At 40.5% G+C, this 22,014-nt stretch overlaps 1 protein-coding gene and 1 pseudogene across 7 annotated transcripts in view; one reads left to right on the top strand and one right to left on the bottom strand.

The window, feature by feature from the left end:
* The window catches only part of SLC35D2 (solute carrier family 35 member D2), a 57,402-nt gene extending 35,608 nt beyond the window's left edge, over positions 1 to 21,794 (top strand). For 2 of the 7 annotated variants that reach the window (XM_077903673.1, XM_077903693.1), the window contains 4 exons: positions 744 to 811; positions 10,200 to 10,278; positions 11,306 to 11,388; positions 12,227 to 12,858. In XM_077903673.1, coding sequence (XP_077759799.1) covers positions 744 to 811; positions 10,200 to 10,278; positions 11,306 to 11,388; positions 12,227 to 12,329 — 333 coding nt within the window. In that variant the 3' untranslated portion in view covers positions 12,330 to 12,858. Of the gene's footprint in view, positions 1 to 743; positions 812 to 3,523; positions 7,581 to 10,109; positions 10,279 to 11,305; positions 11,389 to 12,226; positions 12,859 to 17,651 lie in introns of those variants that run through there. The other 5 variants (XM_077903682.1, XM_077903686.1, XM_077903689.1 and 2 more) reach the window with 5 other exon arrangements.
* LOC144295091 (syntaxin-18-like) lies at positions 16,842 to 17,484 on the bottom strand (annotated as a pseudogene).
* Positions 21,795 to 22,014: the final 220 nt, after the last annotated feature.

The following is a 22,014-nucleotide window of genomic DNA, read 5'->3' on the forward strand; positions in this document are numbered from 1 at the left end:
AATAGTTTATTTGTTTATAATACTTACTAAACATTTAGAAATTCTTCTTTTTTAAAGACTTTATTTAATTAATTTATGTATTTATGTATTTATGTATTTATTTATTTATTTTAGAGAGCATGAGTAAACAGGGAGAAGCAGAAGGCAAGGGTGAGGGCGAGAATTTCAAGCCAACTCTGCTGCATATAGAGCCCAACATGGGGCTCAGTCCCGTGACTCTGAGATCATAACCTGAGCCAAAACCAAGGGTTGATGCTTAACAGACTAAGCTACCCATGCGCCCCAAGCATTTGTAAATTCTTGAAAACAGTTCATGGACTTAAAATTTTCTTAACCTGCTAACATCACTAATTTTATAATAAGATTTCTTCTAAGATTATTTATAAAAAGTAAACCCAACCATAATTTTGTGAGTATGGATTAGTAAGGAGACAGTCACAACAACATAGCTATGTTGTATACATGCCACCTGCTGAGTTCTAAACAATTTCATTAAATCCTCACCTTGACCTTTTGAGGAAGTTTTAAAAAAAGATCCCTGTTTTGTAAAATGAATCTGAGATTCAGGGAGTAAAAGCAATCTGCCCAACATCAAACAATTGGTGTTGTCTGGGATTTTTTAAGCTGTATTTCTTGTTTGGGAAAGTGGTTCCTGTATTAAAACACACAATTTGGTAAAAGCCATAGATTTGAACTGCAATATTATTAGTCTAATCATTGGTTTTCTTTCTTTCTTATAATAGGCTACTGAATTCAATGAATGGAAGAATGTTTTATTTATCATACAGTTTCTTCTTTCCTGTTTTTTGGGGTAAGAAACCATGCATAATTAGAAGCTTGATCTATGATATCTATTGACAAATCGAATCAAAATATACATTCCATCTGCTCTGTCAGAATCCCTCTGTCTGTGCTTCTCCAGATTTCTCTGGAAAGGACCCTTGCAGCAGAGGAATGGGACTCAGGGTCCCTGGGAACATCACCTAAAAGACTAGTAGCAAGCAGGAATCAGTTTTATTTTTGACAGTCATGCTAATGTCACATTCTACTCCAAAATATGATGTTGCCTATTGATTTCTGAAAGTTAGTCTGAATGACATCGGTTGATGTATCAAATTTAGTACTGTTCGTCGTCTTGGGCATGATGTCCCAAGTTTTTCAAGATTTTCTACCTCACCTAAATATGTAGAAATGATGACCATTTACTCTAGTGCTGTACCTGCTATATTCAGGGAAATTTCTGAGGTGAGATGTCCAGGCCATTATATTGTCCAATAATTTTAGGCTTTTGTTCTTAAAATTTTCCTTATTTCTGTCTTCCTTTTGAAAAGCCATGTAGCTTGTTTTTTTTTTTTTTTTTCCAAAAGCTTGAAAATTCCTTTTCATGAACAGATAATACACACACCTAGTAAATAATCCAAGAATTGCAACAGAATGCCCGGGCAACATAAGCCCCCCTTCTTCCCTGCCCTCTAGCACTGTGGTTCACCTCTCCAGAGGTCACCACTGCTCAGTCTTTGGAGTATCGTCCCTGAGCTGGGTTTCCGGCATATACAATACCTGTGTCTTATCCCATATGGAAAGGTGCTTTGAATGACTGTCTCAGGAAATTACTCATCAAAATATTTTTCCTGTGAAGAAAGATGAGTTTCCCCCCTTTTTTTTTTTTACTTCCAATACTATAATTTTCATTACATTTATTTATTTGTTTGTTTATTTATTTATTTTTAAGATTTTATTTATTTACTCGTGAGAGACACACAGAGAGAGAGGCAGAGACAAAGGCAGAGTGGGAAACAGGCTCCATGCAGGGGGCCTGACATGGGACTTGATCCCGGGTCTCCAGGATCACGCCCTGGGCTGAAGGCAGTGCTAAACCAGGCAGTGCTAAACCGTTGAGCCACCCACGCTGCCCTTTTCATTATATTTAAATGAACTAAGAGCAACTCACAATCTCTTTGATCAACGCTTAAAAATTCTCAAACTTAATTTTAATTGCAGTGATTAGTCACATAAAATAAAAACATTTATGTATATCTTCCATTTCACTAATTCTTTCCTTAGCTGTGTCTGATTTAATGTTTAGCCTGGTGATGGAGTCTTTAAAAAAAATTTTTTTTTAAGATTTTATTTATTTATTTATTAATGAGAGACACACAGAGAGAGAAGCAGAGACAAAGGCAGAGGGAGAAGCAGGCTTTATGCAGCAAGCCCGAGGTGGGACTCAATCCCAGGACTCCAGAATCCTGCCCTGAGCCAAAGGCAGATGCTAAACCACTGAACCACCCAGGCATCCCTGATTTTTTTTTTTTTTTTTTAAAGAGAGAGTACATGAGTGGTGGGGGGGGGGGGGCACAGAAGCAGAGGGAGAGAGAGAATCTTAAGCTCAGCATGGAGCCTGATGTGGGACTTGATCTCACTACCACAAGATCATGACCTGAACCAAAATCAAGAGTCAGTCAACTGACTGACCCACTCAGGACTTTTTGATTTCAATAAGTTTATATTTTGTTTGTGAAAGTTTCACAGTTGTTGTTTTTTTTTTTTTTCCCTCCAAACTTACTGTTCATTCCTAGTATTCTCTCATTGGTGATCTTTGTGATTGTTTTAACTTTCATTTATTTAAATGTTATACACATAGCTATTCTGTATCTAATGATTTCAATATATGCAGTGTTTAAGAGTCTAAATATATATGTAGAATGTGACTGCCAAACTGTGTGTGGTTGGTGACTTGTGATTGTGAGCATATTGCTTCAGTCTTAATATTGTGGGCTGATTACCAATTTTCAAATTGAAAATTTGAGAAACTTTCCTGTAGAGAAAAATTGCTTTTGCTCCAGCTGGTATCCAGGTATTGCCCCTGACCTGCACCACTCCAGGCATTTTCGAGGGTCTGGGCTCAGTGGGCTAAAGTGTAACTCCCAACTTGGAATTTGGCTCAAGGTTCCCTCCCTCCCTCCCTCCATCCATCCCTCCCTCCCTTCCTTCCTTCCTTCCTTCCTTCCTTCCTTCCTTCCTTCCTTCCTTCTTTCTTTTCTTTCTTTTCTTTCTTCTTCAGTGCTGCTCTGCTAAGGTCTCTGCCCTGAGGCCCCACTCTTGTTCCATTCTAACTGCTGCTCTGACTCCTGCCTGGTCCTAATTCTTTATCACTGCATCCAGTTCCTCCTTTTTTAAAGAAGGAGAGTTTGGGTGCCCTCTTGTGACCTCTTCCTTCTATTACATACATAGTTCACTCTTGAACAACACATGTTTGAACTGTGTGGGTCCATTTATGTACAGAGTTTTTTCAAAAAATATATATAGTACTGTAAGTGCATTTCCTCTTCCTTATGATTTTCTTAATAACATTTTCTTTCCTCTAGCTTTCTATAGTATAAGAATGCAGTGTATAACACACATAATATACAAAATATGTGTTAATTGACCATGTTATCAATCAGGCTTCTGGTCTACAGCAGGCTATTAGCAGTTAAGTTTTGGGGAAGTCAAAAGTAATACCTTGGATTTTTTTACTGTGCAGGGGGCCGGCACCCAAACTCCTGCAGTGGGTCAACTGTACTTTACCTTCAGTGGTCAAATTTTAATTCTGAAACGGTTCTGGTAGGAAGCTTCAATTTTGGCATGTTGGATTTTTCAGAATCCTTTATCAAAGTTTCTCATTCAAAGGATTGAGTCATTTATTTCTTCACTGTAAAAGAAGCCATTCTAAGCTGCTGAGCACATTTTCGGTTTTCAGAACAACTGGTACTAGGCTCATCTGTCTCTTTTCTTAGTCCCTGCTCAAGGAATGACTCGAGGCTCATATATATGCATCCCACCCCTTGATTTCAGAGGGCTCTGATGCTCAGCTTCTCACTTTTTTCACTCTTTCAAGTTTGCATTTCAAACTTGCTTTTTCTAACCACTAAACCTCTATCCCATGTTGAAAACATAATTATAAAATTTTAATGCTTTAAAAATGCATGTTAAAAAATTAAAAAAATAAAAATGCATGTTAAGTGAATGGAATGGTGAAAAAAAGCAGACTTTTAATTTTCTTTTGAGTTATGATGGAAAGACTGTTTTCAGAAATGCTATTTGTAATCAGGAGTTTGTAAAGCATATGATGGAGTTTAATTATGTCAGGAAGGTAAACTGGATTGTGGGTACTAAGATAGTTTAATGCAGGCAGAAATAAAATATAGACAAACCTGAATTGACTAACTCGATTTTATAAAGCTAGCTCTGGGGTACCTGGGTGGCTCAGTCAGGTAAGTGTCTGCCTCTTGATTTTGGCTCAGGTCAGGGTCTCAAGGTTGGGAGATCTATACCCACAGGCACAGTGCTCAGTGAGGAGTCTGCTTGAAGATTCTCTCCCTCTCCCTCTCCCTTTGCCCCTCCCTCTGCTTGCACACACACACTCTCTCTAAAATAAATAAATCTTTTAATAAAATAAAATAAAAATCTAGCTCTGCAAGTCTTTTCAATCTTGCTGAAAAATTACAGGTTCTGGTTCATTCATACCAGCTGCTGGCAGTAGCCCTCAGGCCTTGGTGGTGATTAGTCTAATCTGTTTCTGCTCCAGTAGCAGACCTTTTGTTCTCAGTGAAGCAGTAATATATTCCTTAATAAAAACACAAAAGTACCAAATATTTTCTAATCCCAGGATAAAAAATATTCTCTTCCTTAAAACTTCCCTGATATAGGATTCTGTGGATAGCACAGGGCAACAGAACTTCAGAGAGTGCAGATATTCCCACATTCCCAATAAACCAATCTTCATGTAAAATCAGTGCCCTGGGAAGATGGACCACATATATCCCATGACTTTGACATCCCTGGCACACCACAGAGGCCTTGGGTAGGAGTGTGTTCTTACTAGAGATGAGTGAGATGAGATTACTTGAAATTCTTTGAAATCTGGAATTGGAGTCATGTGCTCGGGTATCACTGTGGTTGAGAGAAGGGAGATAAATGTGGCCTTTTATTATCTGAACATTTGTGTTAATTTATATAAATGCTCCTTCATGGAATGATAACTGTTGCAAGTTGTAAATGAGGTCATTTGAATTCTATTTGTGACTGCCATGAGTGTGCCATACAGCCTTGGGTAGATAAGTTATTTTTCGTGTCATTTTCAGAAATAGTAAGAACCTTGGAGCAGGAATTCTGCTCCAGGGGTTTCTATGTGAGCACATCCATCTCTTGGGGACCTGTAAACCCAAACATACAGCTGGTATATGTTGTCTGAATGTATATCACATACATGTGCTATTATTTTTCAAGTGTACATAGAAGATATATGATTTAAAAGTTCAGAATGGCAAGGAGCTACTGATAATTCAGCAATACTTTTAAATATCTTTGCATTTTTTTAATCCATAGATGCTAAAACCAAAACTACTGTCATGTGGAGGTGGATATTTTTAGTGTTAAAAGTGGTATGTTTTCCTTTGTACTGAATTAGCAGAGGTTCTTTTAATTTAGAAACTTAGTGTTCTTAGCCAAAGGATTATATAGGAACATACTCTCATGTAGAAATTTTTTCTTAGAAAATTGTAATACAGATTGTCCTACACTGACTACTTTTCGCCTTGTGGTTTTCCCCTTATCTTCTCTGGGGACACCTAGTGGACACGCTGATAAGTGCAGCCTCTTTGTCTGCAGACCCCTTAGGGACAGTGGCTCTTTCAGGCACCCCCAGGCCTCAGAGAGGGGTTCCTCCTGTGCCCAGCCCAGCTGGTGAGTTTGTGTCCTAGCTGTCCACACTCATGGTGGATAGATACTGGAATCTTATATTCAAGGTATCAGCCAATTCTGATGCAGGTGGAGGTGATTTCACTAAAAGGTAGAATGGAGAAAACATTGCATATTTGGAACCCTGGAGTTGGAATTTTTAAACAAAAATAAAAATAACATCCATGATTGCCTTGGGTTGAAGTCTGCAGGACTTCATTTAGGAGGCCTGCAGGAAACTTTTCTGTTTTCCCTAAGTTGGGGTAGACCCCCTCCCTGTGCTCTTATCTCTAGTATTTTATTAGACTTACCTCCTCCAGGGTGGTTGCTGTGTTATGTACTCTCACTATCTGGGCAAACACAGTAGGTACTCAGTAACATTACATTGAGGTTTTTTGTTTGTTTGTTTTTTTGTTTTGAGATTTTAAAAAATTTATTCATGAGAGACACAGGGAGAGAGGCAGAGACGCAGGCAAACGGAGAAGCAGGCTCCATGCAGGGAGCCGGACGTGGGACTTGACCTCAGGTCTCCAGGATCATGCCCTGGGCTGAAGGCAGACGCTCAACCGCTGGGCCACCTGGGCGCCCCACATTGAGTTTTTTTTTTAGTCTTTTAATTTTATGCATGAATAGGATTATTTATGGTTCCTGGGGCTCTGAATTAATGTTGAATTTATTAAAATTATAAACATTTAAAAAACTTAGATTTTGGGGCACCTGGGTGGCTCAGCAGTTGAGTGTCTGCCTTCGGCTTAGGGCATGATCCTGGGGTCCTGGGATCAAGTCCCACATCAGGTTCCCCAGAGGGAGCCTGCTTCTCCCTCTGTCTGTGTCTCTGCCTCTCTCTCCGTGTCTCTCATGAATAAATGAAATCTTAAAAAAAAAAAAAACAACTTAAATTTTTTTAAGTTCAATTTATAAATACTGTTGCTCTATAAAGCTAGTAATTTTTGTATTACCATAGAACATTTACTTTCATTATTTGATTAATGGCTTCTTAACTCAAGTTTAGTTGATTAAAATCTCCTGAACAATTTACTATAAGTTGGTCTTGTTTACTACTCAGTGAATTAAAAAAAAATTAAACATTTTAAACACCACTTACAAATACGATTCACCTGATATTTCTCCAGCTAGTCCAAGCCCTAATGCGGCCCTGCAAAGTTTATGAGCCAGGTTGCTTTACATACCTAAGCAACTCTTCGAAATCTAGTAAACCAAACTTAGAAATGTGATGTCACCTTCTTTTTAAACATCAACTACTGTGTTCGGACTGACTCAGATTATTTTACTTCTTGCAACTGAAAATTGCAAATCTAATCCCAATTGCACATTTCAGTTTCAAACCACAGAGGTCAAGACGTTGGGTCCTCGAACTTGTCAAATTGCTGTAATTACCTTAATAACAGAGACACATGTTATTCTGAAGATTACAGAATTTCAGTTTGTAATTGAGTTTATTCCCTAACATACAAGCTTGGTGTACTTTATCTCTAAGATTTTTTTCTTTACCATCCCTGGTAAGAAACATACTCAGGCCAAAAGCGTTTATTGATTTGTGATCCAGATTCTGTTACTAGTAGGGATTCTGACCTGGACCAGGGGCACTAGGTTTCTGCAGGAAGAGGCTACCTAACACACAGGGGCTGAGCCCATTCCTTAGAGTCTGATTCCCTCTGTTCTGCCAATGGGGGATCCAGCCTTATGCTTCCTAACGGGAATGTAGCTTTAAAATCCAACACACCTAGGATCTCTCTGTATCCTTTGGGCAGATGGAATTTTGTACCCCACTTAGGTTATTTTCTTCAGTTCTTGATTGGAATGAACATATTTCTTCTGATTAGATTCTGTATTCTTCCCTGTACATATGTATTCTTTGGCTGGTGCTTGGTCCCAATTCTATAGTCATTTTCTTGACATAAGCATCAATATAGTGCTCAGTGTTGAATGCCTGGTGAACTAACTTTGGTCCAAGGGCACAGGAGTATTATTGGCATGTGGAATCCATTAGTTTATTTCTTTCCTTTCCTTTCCTTTTGTGTACTCTTTAACAACCCTGTTTCACCCATTCCCACCCACCTTCCTTCTGATACCCATCAGTTTTTTCTCTATTGTTAAGAGGCTGTTTCTTGGTTTGTTTCTCCTTTTTTTTCCCCTTTGCTCACCTTTTTAAAAAATTTCACAGATGAGTGAAATCATATGGTGTTTGTCTTTCTCTGACTGACTTACTTCACTTAGCATGATACACTCTAGTTCCATCCATGTTGTTGCAAATAGATTTCATTATTTTTGATGACTTTGTAATATTCCATTGTGTGTAAAGACCACTACTTCTTTATCCATTTATCAGTGGATGAACACTTCGGCTGCTTCCATAATTTGGCTGTTGTAGATAATGCTGCTATAAACATCAGGGTGCATGTATCCCTCTGAATTAGTGTTTTTTGTATTTGGTGGGTAAATACCCAGTAGTGTGATTACTGGATCATAGAGGTGGTCCTGTGTTTAACTTTGAGTGACCTCCACACTGTTTTCCACAGTGGCTGCACTAGTTTGCATTGCCACCAACAGTGCACAAGTATTTCTTTTTCTCCACACCCTTGCCAACACTTGTATCTTATGTTTTGGATTTTAGCCACTTTGACATCTCACTGTAGTTTTGATTTGCATTTCCCTGATGATCAGTAATGTTGAACATCTTTTCATGTGTCTCTTGGCCATCTGTGTGTCTTCTTCAGAGAAATGTCTGTTCATGTCTTCTGCTCATTTGTTAAATGGCTTAATTGTGTTTTGGGTGTTGAGTTTTGTAAGTTCTTTATATATTTTGGATACCAGCCCTTTGTCAGATATATCACTTGCATATGCCTTCTCCCATTCTGTATGTTGCCTTTTAGTTTTGTTGATTGTTTCCTTTGCTCTGAAGAAGCTTTTTATTTTGATGTAGGCCCCATAGTTTACTTTTGCTTTTATTTCCTTTGTCTCAGGAGAGCTATCTAGAAAGATGTTGCTATGACCAATGTCAAAGAAATTACTGCCTGTGTTCTCTTAGGATTTTTATGGTTTCAGGTTTCACATTTAGGTCCTTAATCCATCTTGAGTTTATTTTTGTATATGGTATAAGAAAGTGGTCCAGTTTCATTCTTTTGCACATTGTTGTCTAGTTTTCCCAGCACCATTTGTTGAAGAGCCTGTCTTTCCCATTGTATATTCTTGCCTCCTTTGTCTACAATTGACCATAAAATTGTGGGTTTGTTTCTAGGTTTTCTATTCTGTTTTATTGATCTATGTGTCTGTTTTTGTGCCAGTACCATACTGTTTTGATCACTACATTAATGTAACTCGAAGTCTGGAATTGTGATACCTTTGGCTTTATAGGATTGCTTTGGCTCTTCTGGGTCTTCTGTGGTTCTATACAAACTTTAAGGTTGGTTGTTCTAGTTCTGTGAAAAATGCTGTGAAAAATGAAATTGTTACAGAGATTGCATTAAATATATAGATCACTTTGTATGGACATTTTAACAATATTCTTCCAATCCATGAGCATGAAGATGTTTTTCCATTTCTTTGTGTCATCTTCAATTTCTTTAATCAATGTTTTATAGTTTTCCGAGTAGAGGTCTTTTACTTCTTTGGTTAAGTTTATTCCTAGGTATCTTATTATTTTCAGTGCAATTGTAAATGGGATTGTTGTTGTAATTTCTCTTTCTGCTGCTTCATTTTTAGTGTATAGGAGTGCAACAGATTTCTGTACATTGATTTTGTATCCTGTAGCTTTCCTGAATTCATTTATCAGTTCTAGCAGTTTTTTTTTTTTTGTGGAATCTTGCTATATACAGTATAGAATAAGTATAAGTAGTATAAACCTGCAAATAGTGAACGTTTGACTTCTTCCTTATCAATTTGGATGACCTTTCTTTTTGTTGTCTGATTGCTAGGGAATCCTTTAACTCTCTTCCATCCAAAGCAATGCTTTGCTGATTTTCCCTTCTAAACACCAGTGGTTCTCAGCTGGTAGCATGTGAGAATGACCTGTAGAGCTTTGCTACTGCACGCAGCCAAGGACCCCACCTCAAACCCACTGAGGGAAAACTGTCACACATCATTGTGTGTTAAAAGTGTGCCGGGTGATTCTAATATACACAGAGGATTAAAGACCACCGTTGTGACATAGCTGTTAAAAGATTTCAGACAATTAAAAAAAAAATCTCCGTGTTCTTACCCTCTTTACATGGAAACATAATGGGAAATGCACAGACAGAATGAAAAGGATACCGAAGGTAGAAACTTTCACTAATGCCCAGCTGGACCACTTTACTGTACAAAGATGGAATTATAAAGGAGATGTTTTAAGGTGTAGGTTATAAAATCTTTTCTTTTTTACTTGTTTAAAGTACTTGTGGGTGGCTCACGTGCAGATTCTTCTTCATCTGTTATACCTGGCACAGTAAGGCATGCATCTGGCGCTTCCTTCCTTGATCCAGGTTTCTGCTGATGTATTCCACGGTTCTGTGCAGCTATTACAATTCAGCCCTCACTACAGCAGTGGTTGGAGCCATCAAGGTAAGTGGGTGAAGACTTGGGTGTTGGGGAACTAGCTGTGAATCCAGTTATCACGAAAGAAGCGGAGTTCGATTTTATTGTGGTAACGGAGATAATGCAAGCATGGAGGCTGGTGACATTTTCAGCTGTAGCTGGGTGATCTCTTCTTAGATCTTCTCATCCCCTAATCCATAAACAGAGGGCTCACTAATTTAAAAAGGAGAGACAAATTTTAATGTTTACTTTGGGGTTGATAGGAGGGGATGGTCTAGGCAAATGTAGTAAAAAAAGCAAAGCAGAAAAAGTCCCAAATTTCTGCACTCACCGACATATCTTATTCTATACCTTGCTTGTACAACTTGGTTTTCTGGGAGAACCTGTTGACTAAGAAAGGGAAGCCTTGTGAAGAACTGCTTTTAATCTAGATATATGCTCATTTGTAAGGTACTAAACTCATGGATTGCATGTAGGTATGTTTTGTGTCTGTGCACCTGATACACAGGAATGAAGAGGGGGGTGTCCTGTGTTCTATGCTACAGTTGCTTTGTTTTCCTATTCACGTGGATAGAGTGAGAAAGACCACCTGCTTTAACAGTAGACTCCTCCGTTGGCCACCTAGGTCCTTCTGGAATGCTCAATGCAGGGCACTGCTTGGAATTCGCTGGATGTCTAATCTGTGCAAGTTTAGGGTCCGTATGATTAAAATTCACCACCCAGTGATGGTAAAGAGATGGGATCTGGAAAGCTGATGACAACTCAACTCATATCTCTTTTCCTATTTAATTGTAAGGGGCCTGAATGATGCAGGGTTCTGTAATTATCATGCCATGGTTCACATTCTTTATAAAGCCATATGTAATGGTTTTTTATTCATTTATTCAACATTCTGTGAACAGCTCTGTGTACAAGTCTCTGGGCAAAGTAAAATATTTAGTTTCAGATTTTACCATATGTATTTTATGTATGGTAAAAATATATATTTACTATATGTATTTTCCCCCTAAACCCTTCACTTTGAAAATGACTAATCCTCTCTCTTTTTCTGCAGAATGTATCCATTGCCTACATTGGGATGTTAGTTGGTGGAGACTACATTTTCTCTGTGTTAAACTTTGTAGGGTTAAATATTTGGTAAGTGGGATTTCTAAATGAACATCATTTTAGTAAAATCTGAATTTTAAAAAGTCTGATTCATCTATTATAAGTGAAAGAATGGGAGGTGTTTTGACATTTCTGTTTTTGAGATAATTTTACTTAAATCCCTCAATTCATCTGTTTTTATGACATGTTCCTTCATATGGATTGTGGGGACATGTATGATGAAAATTCAAGGGGCTGAGATCTGAATTTAATCCGTATGTCTTTCTCACAAAAAAGTCTCCTAAGTTATCTGTCTTCCTTTTGTGAAGTGAGCCTTACTTACGTCCTGCTCTGTCAAAGCACCATACACTGATATTGGGAGGGGTGGCTGAGATACCTTTGAAAGGCATTTTGGGATCCTAGATGTGGGATACTGTCTTGGATAATAGTATAGTTTATTCAGCAATAAACAAATGTTTATTTTCTCTTCAAAGTTTTTTTTTTTAAAGATTTTATTTATTTATTCATGAGAGACAGAGAGAGAGAAGCAGAGACACAGGCAGAGGGAGAAGCAGGCTCCATGCAAGGAGCCCGACGCGGGACTCGATCCCGGGACTCCAGGATCACACCCTGGGCTGAAGGTGGCGCTAAACTGCTGAGCCACCCAGGGATCCCCTCTCCAAAGTTTTGTATTAGATATGATCTATTCTTTTTCTGCCTCTACAGATTTCTAAATAAGAGGGGGTAATTCTCATCAAGTAATCTACAAACTAGGAGAAAAACAGAGATCTCAATAAGCTGGCTATATCTATAAAGATGTATATTTTATGAAGATCTGGTGGTACTACCTGTGAGATTTATTTATTTTCACTTCCCCCCCTCCTTTCAGCATGGCAGGGGGCTTGAGATATTCCTTCTTAACTCTGAGTGGTCACTTAAAACCTAAACAACCTGTGGATGAAGAAAACATTCCTCTGGATTTGAAGAGTTAATGTGAGGCAGAATTGCAGACTGGCTTACAGACTGGGGACATGGGGAGGCATTCCCCCCATGTAGGAATGTGAATCCAGATGTTCTGGTCATGGACAGCACTCACCTCCCCACCCCCACCCCCGGTTAAAGAACAACAGGAACATCTGCAAAATGTGAAGAGAATCTACCTCACATGCCACTGCACAGTGAGCCATCATCGGCCCTGAGAAACTCATCCTGGCAAAGCCTTACCATCTGAAAGCAGATCTTTCAGAGTAAACCGTTGATTAAAGGGATTGTAACCCAGGGTCTTGTGTGGGCAGAGCACTGACTGTTTGCTCACTCATTCACAGCTCTGAGCTGCTGTTTGCCAGTACCACATGTGCTTCAGAGGACGAACAAGGCCGATGGTGTGAGAGTGATTATTATCAGCACGTTGGCCTTAACTTCAAGGATCCCAGCCAAAGCAAAGTGCCAGTGAGAACATTTTTCTTCTCAGTTTAAACAGACATGTCTTTATTTTAATAAAATTAGCCAAATTAACTGCAAGTTATTTGTTAGCTCTGATTTGATCATATATACTGGTATCTTTTCCCAATCATCAAAGCAAAATAAAAAATAATTTATATGCAGCCTCATACTGTGATATTACCGTAGATAGACAGGAAGACTCTGCCTGGAGGAAGATATTCCTTTTAAGGCTCATGCTGGAAAATATTACAAAATAACTCAGTGGGGGAGAAAAACCCTCCATGTGTCCTGTTCACATTTCAGTAGCTTATATTTCTTTCCCTACCTTCCCAGGTTTGTTCAGTGGGCTTTGAAATTCAGATCACTTGGATTTTAACCAAATGTATATTCCTTCATGGACTCGTCTGGCCTCCCAGTGGTGTATGGGCAGGAGCCCTGAATGGAGGAGCGTTATTATTTTTATTAACATCAAAAAATGAGCTGGGGTGCCTGGCTGGCTCAGTCGGAGGAGCATGCAACTCTCAATCTAGGGTCATGAGTTCAAGCCCTGCGTTGGGCATGGAGCCTGCTTAAAAGAAACAAAGCAATGGGCTGTCCCTGTTGGGGTTCAGGTGTCAGGTAAGGCCCCAGTCTGGGAGCCTCGAGCTCTTCTAATCCCACCTCTACCACTAACCATCCAACATCCTCACAGCTTACCTCGCCATTGGGGTCTGCATTGCTTTATTCTGTAAAAATTGAGCAGGATCTCCAAATCCCTTCTAGGTCTCACTTTCTCAGTTTCTAGAAGCTGAGTCAAATGTGTGGCAGAGAGCAAGTGAAGGAATGATTGTATTGATGTGTTGTTTCAGAGTACCTTTTAAGGAAATTTAGTTTTAATTGTAAAACACACGGAACATAACATTTACTATCTGAGCCATTTCTAAGTGTGTTCAGTAGTGTTAAGTACATTCTGATTGTTGTGCACGCAATCTCTACAACATTTTCATCTTGCAAAACTGAAACTCTGCACCCTTGAAATGGTAGCTCACCACAGCCCCTGGCAACTGCCATTCTACTTTCTGTCTCTGTAAACATGACTGTTCTAGATATATAAGGGGAATCGCGTAGTGTTTGTCTTTTTGTGCCTGGCTTACGTTGCTTAGGGTAATGCCTTCAGGGTTCATCCTTATAGCAGCTGTCAGAATTTTCTTCCTTTTGAAAAGGCTGAATAATATTCCATCATATGGATGGATATACCACATTTTGCTTATCCATTCATCGCAATGGACACTTGGCTATTTATGAATAATTCTGCTATGAGCAAGAGTATGCAGATGTGTCTTTGAGACCCTGTTTTCAATTCCTTTGGATATTAAAATTAATTTCCTCTCTGTATAGACACTTCTGACATCAAATGTGTGGAGTTTTTACTCCTATCAAGGAATTCTCCTGTTCTCTGGACACCAACTAGGTGTCCTGCAAATTCTGTTCAATTCTAACTGCCTGGCATGAGTGCAGATACCACAGGTGAAGGGCCCAGTCCCACAAGGCTGCCCCCACTTCTGATGCCAATCCCAAGTCCCAGGTTGTGGCCTGTTCTGCTGACCAACTGGCCATGAATCAGGGGTTTGCACATACCCTCCCTTGGGTTGGATAATTTGCTGGAATGACTCACAGAACTCAAAGAGAAGTGCTTGAATTCTATTACTGGTTTCTTATAAAGAATACAGCTTGGGAACAGAAAGAAGAGATGCATAGGAAGAGGTGTGTGGAAAGGATTGTGGAGCTTCTGTGCCCTCTCTGGGTGCACCCCAACCTCCCACACACTGATGTATTCCCCAGCCCAGAGCTCTCCTAACCCGGGGGTGTAGGTATTCTTACTGTTTCCTATAGCAGCTGCACCATTTTACATTTGCACAAGGGATTCAATTTCTCCATATCTTGTCTGACTTGTTATTTTCTGCATTGTGTTTTGTTTTTATAGTAGCCATTCTGACAGGTGTGAGGTGATTTATCACTGGTGTTTTGGTTTGTATTTCCCTAATTTTTAGTGGGGTTGGACATTGGACATTATTTATGTGCTTCTTGGCCACTCGTATGTCTTTGGAGACATGGCTATCTAATTCCTTTGCCCAGCTTTGAATTGGGTTGTGTGTTTTGTTGTTGAGTTCAAGAGTTCTTCATTGGGGAATCCCTGGATGGCTCAGTGGTTTAGTGCCTGCCTTCGGCCCAGGGTGTGGTCCTGGAGACCTGGGATGGAGTCCCATATCGGGCTCCCTGCTTGGAGCCTGCTTCTCTCTCTGCCTATGTCTCTGCTTCTCTCTCTCTGTGTCTCTTCTGAATAAATAAATAAAATCTTAAAAAAAAAAAAAAAAGTTCTTCATTGTTTTACCTTACTTTGAAGAGGCTTTGGAGCTGCTGTAACCACCTTCTCCTGCATCATGAACATCAGTCCTGAAACCCAGAGACCAGAAGTGCTAAGATTTAAAAGATGTGAACATCCATTCCTCATTTTTTTAGTGACAAAACAAAATGGTAGCACGTTTTTGCTTTCTTCCAACAATTTTTTTTTCTGGTTTTCATTCTCTGAATTCTTAAAGGAAGATGATTTTGTACTTTTCTACTCTTAGTATGGTCAATCCTTTGTTTCATAGTCAACACGCCTCTTTGGGGGTTCCTATTTAAGTTTTTTCTTCTGCAATCACCCTGAATGCTTTTTGGCCTTTTCTCACATGACCCTTTCTTTTTACCTGTGGAGACTTGTCCTGCTTCCATGTGTGGCCAGCAGAGGGCAGCGAAGAGCAGCCCAGCGGCATCTGCAGTTTCTTTTTGTGTATTTTTTTTTATTGGAGTTCGATTTGCCAACATGTAGCATAACACCCAGTGCTCATCCCGTCAAGTGCCCCCCTCAGTGCCCATCTCCCAGTCACCCCATCCCACCGCCCACCTCCTCTTCCACTACCCCTTGTTCATTTCCCAGAGTTAGGAGTCTCTCATGTTCTGTCACCCACAGTTTCTAGAATCTCTAGAGACCCAGTTCCCGCGGTGTCGCTGGTGGCATTGTGGTGGTAGCTCCAATCTGATTTTTGAATTAATATTAGTTGAAGCTAGGAGTCCAGAGTTGGTACGAAAGGGATTTGTGAGCCTCAAGGAGGCTAAAGGGTAAATGTAGCCTCATGCTTCAGGTCTCCAGATTTCTTTTTTCCTTACTAAAAGGAGTTGTAAAAGCCAGTCTGGATGGGACAATGAAAATTAAAATCCTCAATATTTTGCTTACTTCTGGCTATTGCACTGCAATAACGGTGACACCACCTGTTAACCTGGACTTTTTCCTGCTGTTTTAATATTTTTCCTGCATATTAAATGTATCTCAAGTATGGGGACACTGGAGGTTTGGACAGCTGAGTTTGCTTAAAGAATAGAACCTAGGTTAGAGAAAAGTTATAATATTATGTATATGTACCTATACACACATTTATATTTATATTTGTATATATTATCTGTGCCTTTGGGAAAATGATGAAGTTGCCTATGTCAATAATTTCAGAGTTTTAGTCACTTTTTTTTTGCACAATCATTTGAACTTAGTTTTCTCCTTTCTTTTCAACTTCATTGTCTTTAGCTACAAAATCAGCTTAAAACCACAGGTTTGGGGGTACCTGCTGTGAGAGTACATGTTTGCCTCCGCCCCCTCCCCCCAGTTGGTTCTGGGATAACCTCCTATCATAAACCACACTCTGATGCTGGAGACCCAGGACAGCATACTGTTTGTCAGGGATCAAGGGTGGGGGCAGCACCCGGCACAGAGCTTGCTTACAGCCATCCTGCGGATAGGGAGGAACAAGGAGGAGGATCACATCACCGGGAGGAAGAACTCCTCCAGCTCCAAGCATGCTTCTTCCTGGCTCTCTTCATCCCCCTCCATAGCTGCATTCCCTCTCCAGCTAATCGGTGAATACCATCAGTCTCGGCTTCTTGCTGTAAAAGCTCTGTGACTATCTGTGAATCTGGAAATTCCAACCACTTTTCCTTTGATTTGCCCTGCTTCCTCCAACAGGCCATTCACTCAACCACTTAGGCTCTCATTGTTCCAACATTTGTGTTTTTTTCTGAGGATGGTCTGTCTTCCCCTTTGCCGTCTCCCCAGATGCCCAGGTCAGGTTGTGCTCTGCATGGAGTCTTGTTTGGATATTCCTTATTGATGGGTTTTTCATCAGAATCTTTTGAGGGTTTCTGTGAAATTTTCTCAGAAGACATGAATTCTCTTGTGTTTGTATTTGGATCTGGTTCCAACTTACATCATCTTTTCTCACCACTACTTGTTGGACTCCGGTGGCTCTTTGTTCTGAGTCAAGTTTGTATACTCTTCAAATAAGCTGCCCTAAAATCCGAAACAGCACTCCTGTGCTCCTTGAGGGCTTGTGTTCTTAGCTGCTGGATGGCTTCTGAGCAGATCCTCAAAACTGTCTGAATGTCCTGGTCTATCTGATCTTCTGTGCCTATCATCCTTCCACACTCGGGCATGATACGGTGGTAACCATTCATATAATCTGTCCTGTGTTCCAGAAGATAACTTCTCAATTTGTCAGCATGCAAAATCTTGTGCAGGACAGAAGCACAAGGATGGTGAGCCCTGGGGGTGTGCAGTAAGTGCTAGGACAGAGCAGGTATGCAAGGCACAGAGATAGAGGCCACAGGCATTTTTCTCCCCCAGCCTACAACCATCCAATCCATCAAATGGAGACAGCACCTTCCTCTAAGTGTTATAAGAATTACATGAGATAACACGTGGAGAGTGTTTTACCACTGCTTGCCCCTAGCGACTGATAAAAGTTAATTACTGTTGTTAATAATAATATTATTATTGTTATCATTCTTGTTTCTAATTACAGTGGGGAGGAACTGCAAAGAGAGCTTCGCTCTACAGAGAAGGTGTATTTGGAAGAATGACTAGGAATTTATCACTTGGGGATGAGGGCAGAAGACCACTTCAACTCTAAAGTCTTGGTTACTTGGCCTTATTAATCATTGCTGTTTTCTGTGAATGGATGTGTGTACTTGGGCTTACGTTTTGGGTGCTGGGACTTGGCAAGGGTCAGCACCCTAGTTGACCAGCAGGTGCTGCTCTGTGGCAGCTTTCAGGAAACCGAGGGTCCCAGCAGGTCAGAATCTCTGTTTCCTCTCTGTCATCAGACACTGAAACGTGGAAAAAGAAAACATGCCCCTAGGATGAAGTCAGAAAATCCCAATCCTATTCCTGGGGATGCTCAGGGTCAGGAAACACTTTCTGTGTGCCTTCAACTCTTACCTCCACGCCTACCATGATGAGCTCAGGGCCTTTTCTCCATGCTGTGTGTCCGCAGCCTGGACCAGAACACCAGCATGTTAGGGGATGTGTTAGAAAGAGACCCCCTGCAGGATGTTGGGGTGCACACGAACAGAAGCTGCATTTTTACCCAGGTGATTTGAGAAGCACCACTGCAGATGATTGGTCCAGACCACACTTTGAGTACCAGTTCTTAGCCAGGGGTTCACAGGATTTAGGGGGCTGGTGACTGGGGATAGGGAAAGAATACATCTTAATTTTCCCTGACCAAAATTTAGCATTTTTCATTTGAAAATGTAGACAAAACTGTGTAGTAGTAGCTTTATTTCTGATTTTGTTATCAGGAGAGGTTGAGATATTTTCATATCATGTACAGTTTCTGCAGAAAAATCATTTATGTCCTGCTGGGGACTCTGAGTTACTAGACCTTCCACCAGTTCTTGATGTTAGCATTAGTTCACAAAGAAGCTTATGTGTCATACGTCATATTTAGAAAATACTGTGATAGCTTTTTTGGGGGGAATCTGTTTATCTTTTTATGTATTTTATTTTAGGGATTTAAAACCATTATTTCAGGAAGGAGGCAGTAGCTGCCCCTGAACGACTGCTGTGGTCCATGGCACTGAAAAAAAAGGAACGATCCCTGTCTTAGAGGGAAAGAGAAATTTCCAGATTAATATGTTTTCTCTGGAAATTGTTCCATTGCTGGCCTTTCTACCAGTGGAGATCTGTGGCCTGAATGGGTGTGGATGTGCCCAGGAGCATTTTTTTTTGCGTCTGCCGCCTGGTGGGAGGGGGTCATCCTTCAGCCCAGGGCCGGCTGTCTGCAGCTGCACAGCCAGAAAGAGTGGAGCAAGAGAGGGACAGACAAGGGCAGCCAGGCTCCCTGCTGCAGCCACCGCTTTTGAAGATCAGAACAGACACAGGGATCCTCAGTCGTGTCACAGTACAGAACCTTATTCTTCCAATTCTGTGACCGCTTGCCTGGGGTGTAATGTTAAAGGTCTATCGATGAGAGGGTGGGACGGCAGCGTGAGGAGCTTTGCGGAAACTCTCTCCGGTGAAACACGCAAAACTGGAGAAAACGATCAAAAACAACCATTTAAGTAAGATCTCTAGAAGTTATCCTAGGGGCAGGTAGCAAAGGAAGAAACATGGATTTGAGAAAACGTAATAAACTTGGTAATGAGAGTGTGGCACTGGAGCCTTGACCCACCTCCTTATCAATGCCCTGAGCTCAGCTTGGGGAAGCTGCATCCCAGGAGGCTGAGGCCAGACCCAGGGGCTCCTGCTCCTGGCACCCAGTGGGGTTTGTGCCTGACCAGGGGGACAGGTTGCCCAGGTTTCCCATCTTCTCCCCATTGGAGAGGCCTGGCTCCCACAGAGTGTGGCAGATGGACAGGGCCTCCCTGTCTAACCCCCACCCATTGGATGGAGGCTTTCCCCAGGTGTGCTAAACCAAGAATCCTGAGTTCCCCATCACCCTCACCCCAACTTGGTTGTAGGGCGGAGCTTTGATCCCTGAAGCTGACAAGACCAGAGACTACTGCCTGGCTGGCATTCATAGCTGAGACTCAGAGAGCGTGCCCGAAAGAGCCAATCTGTGCAGGAAAGAATTTGACCTTACAAAAAACAGATGTCTGGCCTTTGCCCTTGGCTTCTAGATAGTTCTACGCCCTTGGAATATTATGCCTGATAGAAACGTTATTATTTGCCTGGTGTCTTCACGTCATACTGGATAGTCTTGACAGTGTGATTTAGGATGATTTAGGATGGGAAAGCCAATAATGTGGCTTAGGATGGGGACTCTGTGAGGTCCAAGGAGGCTGGAGACTGAGATCAGCTATCTGGGCCATCAATCATGTTATGTAATAGAGCCCCAATAAGACTCTGAACCCTGAGGCTTGGTTTGGCAATACTCCATGCATATTATCACACACCGATACTGGGAAAGTTAGTGTCCTGACTCCACAGAGAGAGAACAATGGAAATCCCACATTTGGTAAATTCCACTCTATGCTCTCTCTTAGAGCTTGTGGCTTTGGGATGGAATGCTATTGTGTAATTTGGGTTTTTAGGGATACTGAAAATTACTTAAGGGTGGCAATATCTTTTTTCAGAAACTACAGGGGATTGGGGACTTCTGTTTTGGGCAACTCTTCTAGACTGAGTTTTTCAAGCATTCCAGTCTCAAACTTGTGGTATTGGCTTGAGGAGCAGGGGGCGGATAGTGTTACCATGTGCACGGTTTTGAACCGAATGGTCATGCATATTTTATTTTGGAAACCAAATGAGGAAATTGCTGACATCTAGATGACTTGCATTTTCCAACTGTGATATTATTCTCCTGTTGGTGATTGTACAGGAAGGCAACAGTGTGTGAGGGCAGCTTCCAGCATCAGATGGCATGGGTTTACATCCTAGCTCTGTCAATTAAAAAAAAAAATTACTGGGACACCCCGGAGGCTGAGTCGGTTAAGCATCTGCCTTTGGCTCAGGTCATGATCCTGGGGTCCTGGGATGTCCTGGGATTGAGCCCTGGTCATGCTCCCTGCTCAGTGGGAAGTCTACTTTCCCCTCTCCCTCTGCCTCTCCCTTCTGCTCATGCTCTCACTCTCACTTTCTCTCTCTTAAATAAATAAATAAAATCTTTTCGAAAAACAGATTTATTGAGATATTATTTAAGTGCCACAAAATTCACCGATTGCAAGTATATAATTTAATATTTTTGGTAAATGTATAGAGTTGTGCAACCATCACCAAATTCAGTTTGAGAATGTATCCATCACCTCAAAAAGAGCCTTCATCCCATTTCTAGACAATTTCCAATCCACCCCCAGCCCTAGGGAACCAGTAGACTGTTTTGTTTATAATGCATGTCAAGAAAATTTTCCAGTTATTTGAGGGTAGTACTAGGGCATGAAGGACGAATATGAGGTTTACTGCATCCTCATGAGTGCTGAGTAACAGCCTCAAATTCTGCTTGCTAATTTAATTTACATGTATGTAGCATTTTATTCACTTAATTTGCTTTTCTAATGATACAGGGAGTTAAATATTATTCCACACATCTGCATATTCATTATATTTCTGTATTTAATTCTTTGTTTATGTCTTTTACCTCAAAATTTTCTTTGACCGTTGGCCTCAACACTATGTCCTGAATCTGGAGACCCCCCTTGGGCCCATAATCTGGCCCAGGCCTTAAGCATTTGCATATTTGATCCCAGTTCCTTCCAGAGGCCAGTTCTTAAACTATTTGTCTCCATACTATGTAGAGTTGCTAGATATGTATGGCAGGGAAATTTTTTCGTTACTATTTATTGAGCTTTAATAATATTGTATTTATAGAGAACAGATTGGTGGTTGCCAGAGGGGTGGAGGGAATGGGTGAAATGGGCAAAGGGGGTCGAAAGGTACAAACTTACAGCTATAAAATAAATAAGTCCTGGGATGTAACATACAGCAAGGTGTCTATAGTTAGCAATAATGTATTGCGTATTTGAAAGTTGCTGAGGGTGTAGGTCTTAAAACTCCTCATCATAAGAAAAAAAGTTGTTACTATGTATGGTGATGAATTAACTAAATTAATTGTAGCGATCATTTTGGGATGTATACAAATATCAAATCATGCTGTATACCTACAACTACATAATGTTATATGTCAATTATATCTAAATAAAAAATAAAATAAACATTTTAAAATTTTGCTGATTTAAGTACACTTATGATAGCTTACCAGATTATACAGTTTTTTAAAAAGATTTATTTATTTATTTATTTATTTATTTATTTATTTATTTATTTATTTGAGAGACAGACTGGGAGAGAGACAGCATGGTGGGGAGGAACGGAGGGAGAGGGTGAATGAGAATCCCAAGCAGACTCTCCATTGAGGGCAGAGCCCAACATGGCATTTGATCGATCTC

This window comes from Canis aureus, chromosome 1, assembly GCF_053574225.1.
Source record: "Canis aureus isolate CA01 chromosome 1, VMU_Caureus_v.1.0, whole genome shotgun sequence".
Taxonomy (NCBI): Eukaryota; Metazoa; Chordata; class Mammalia; order Carnivora; family Canidae; genus Canis; species Canis aureus.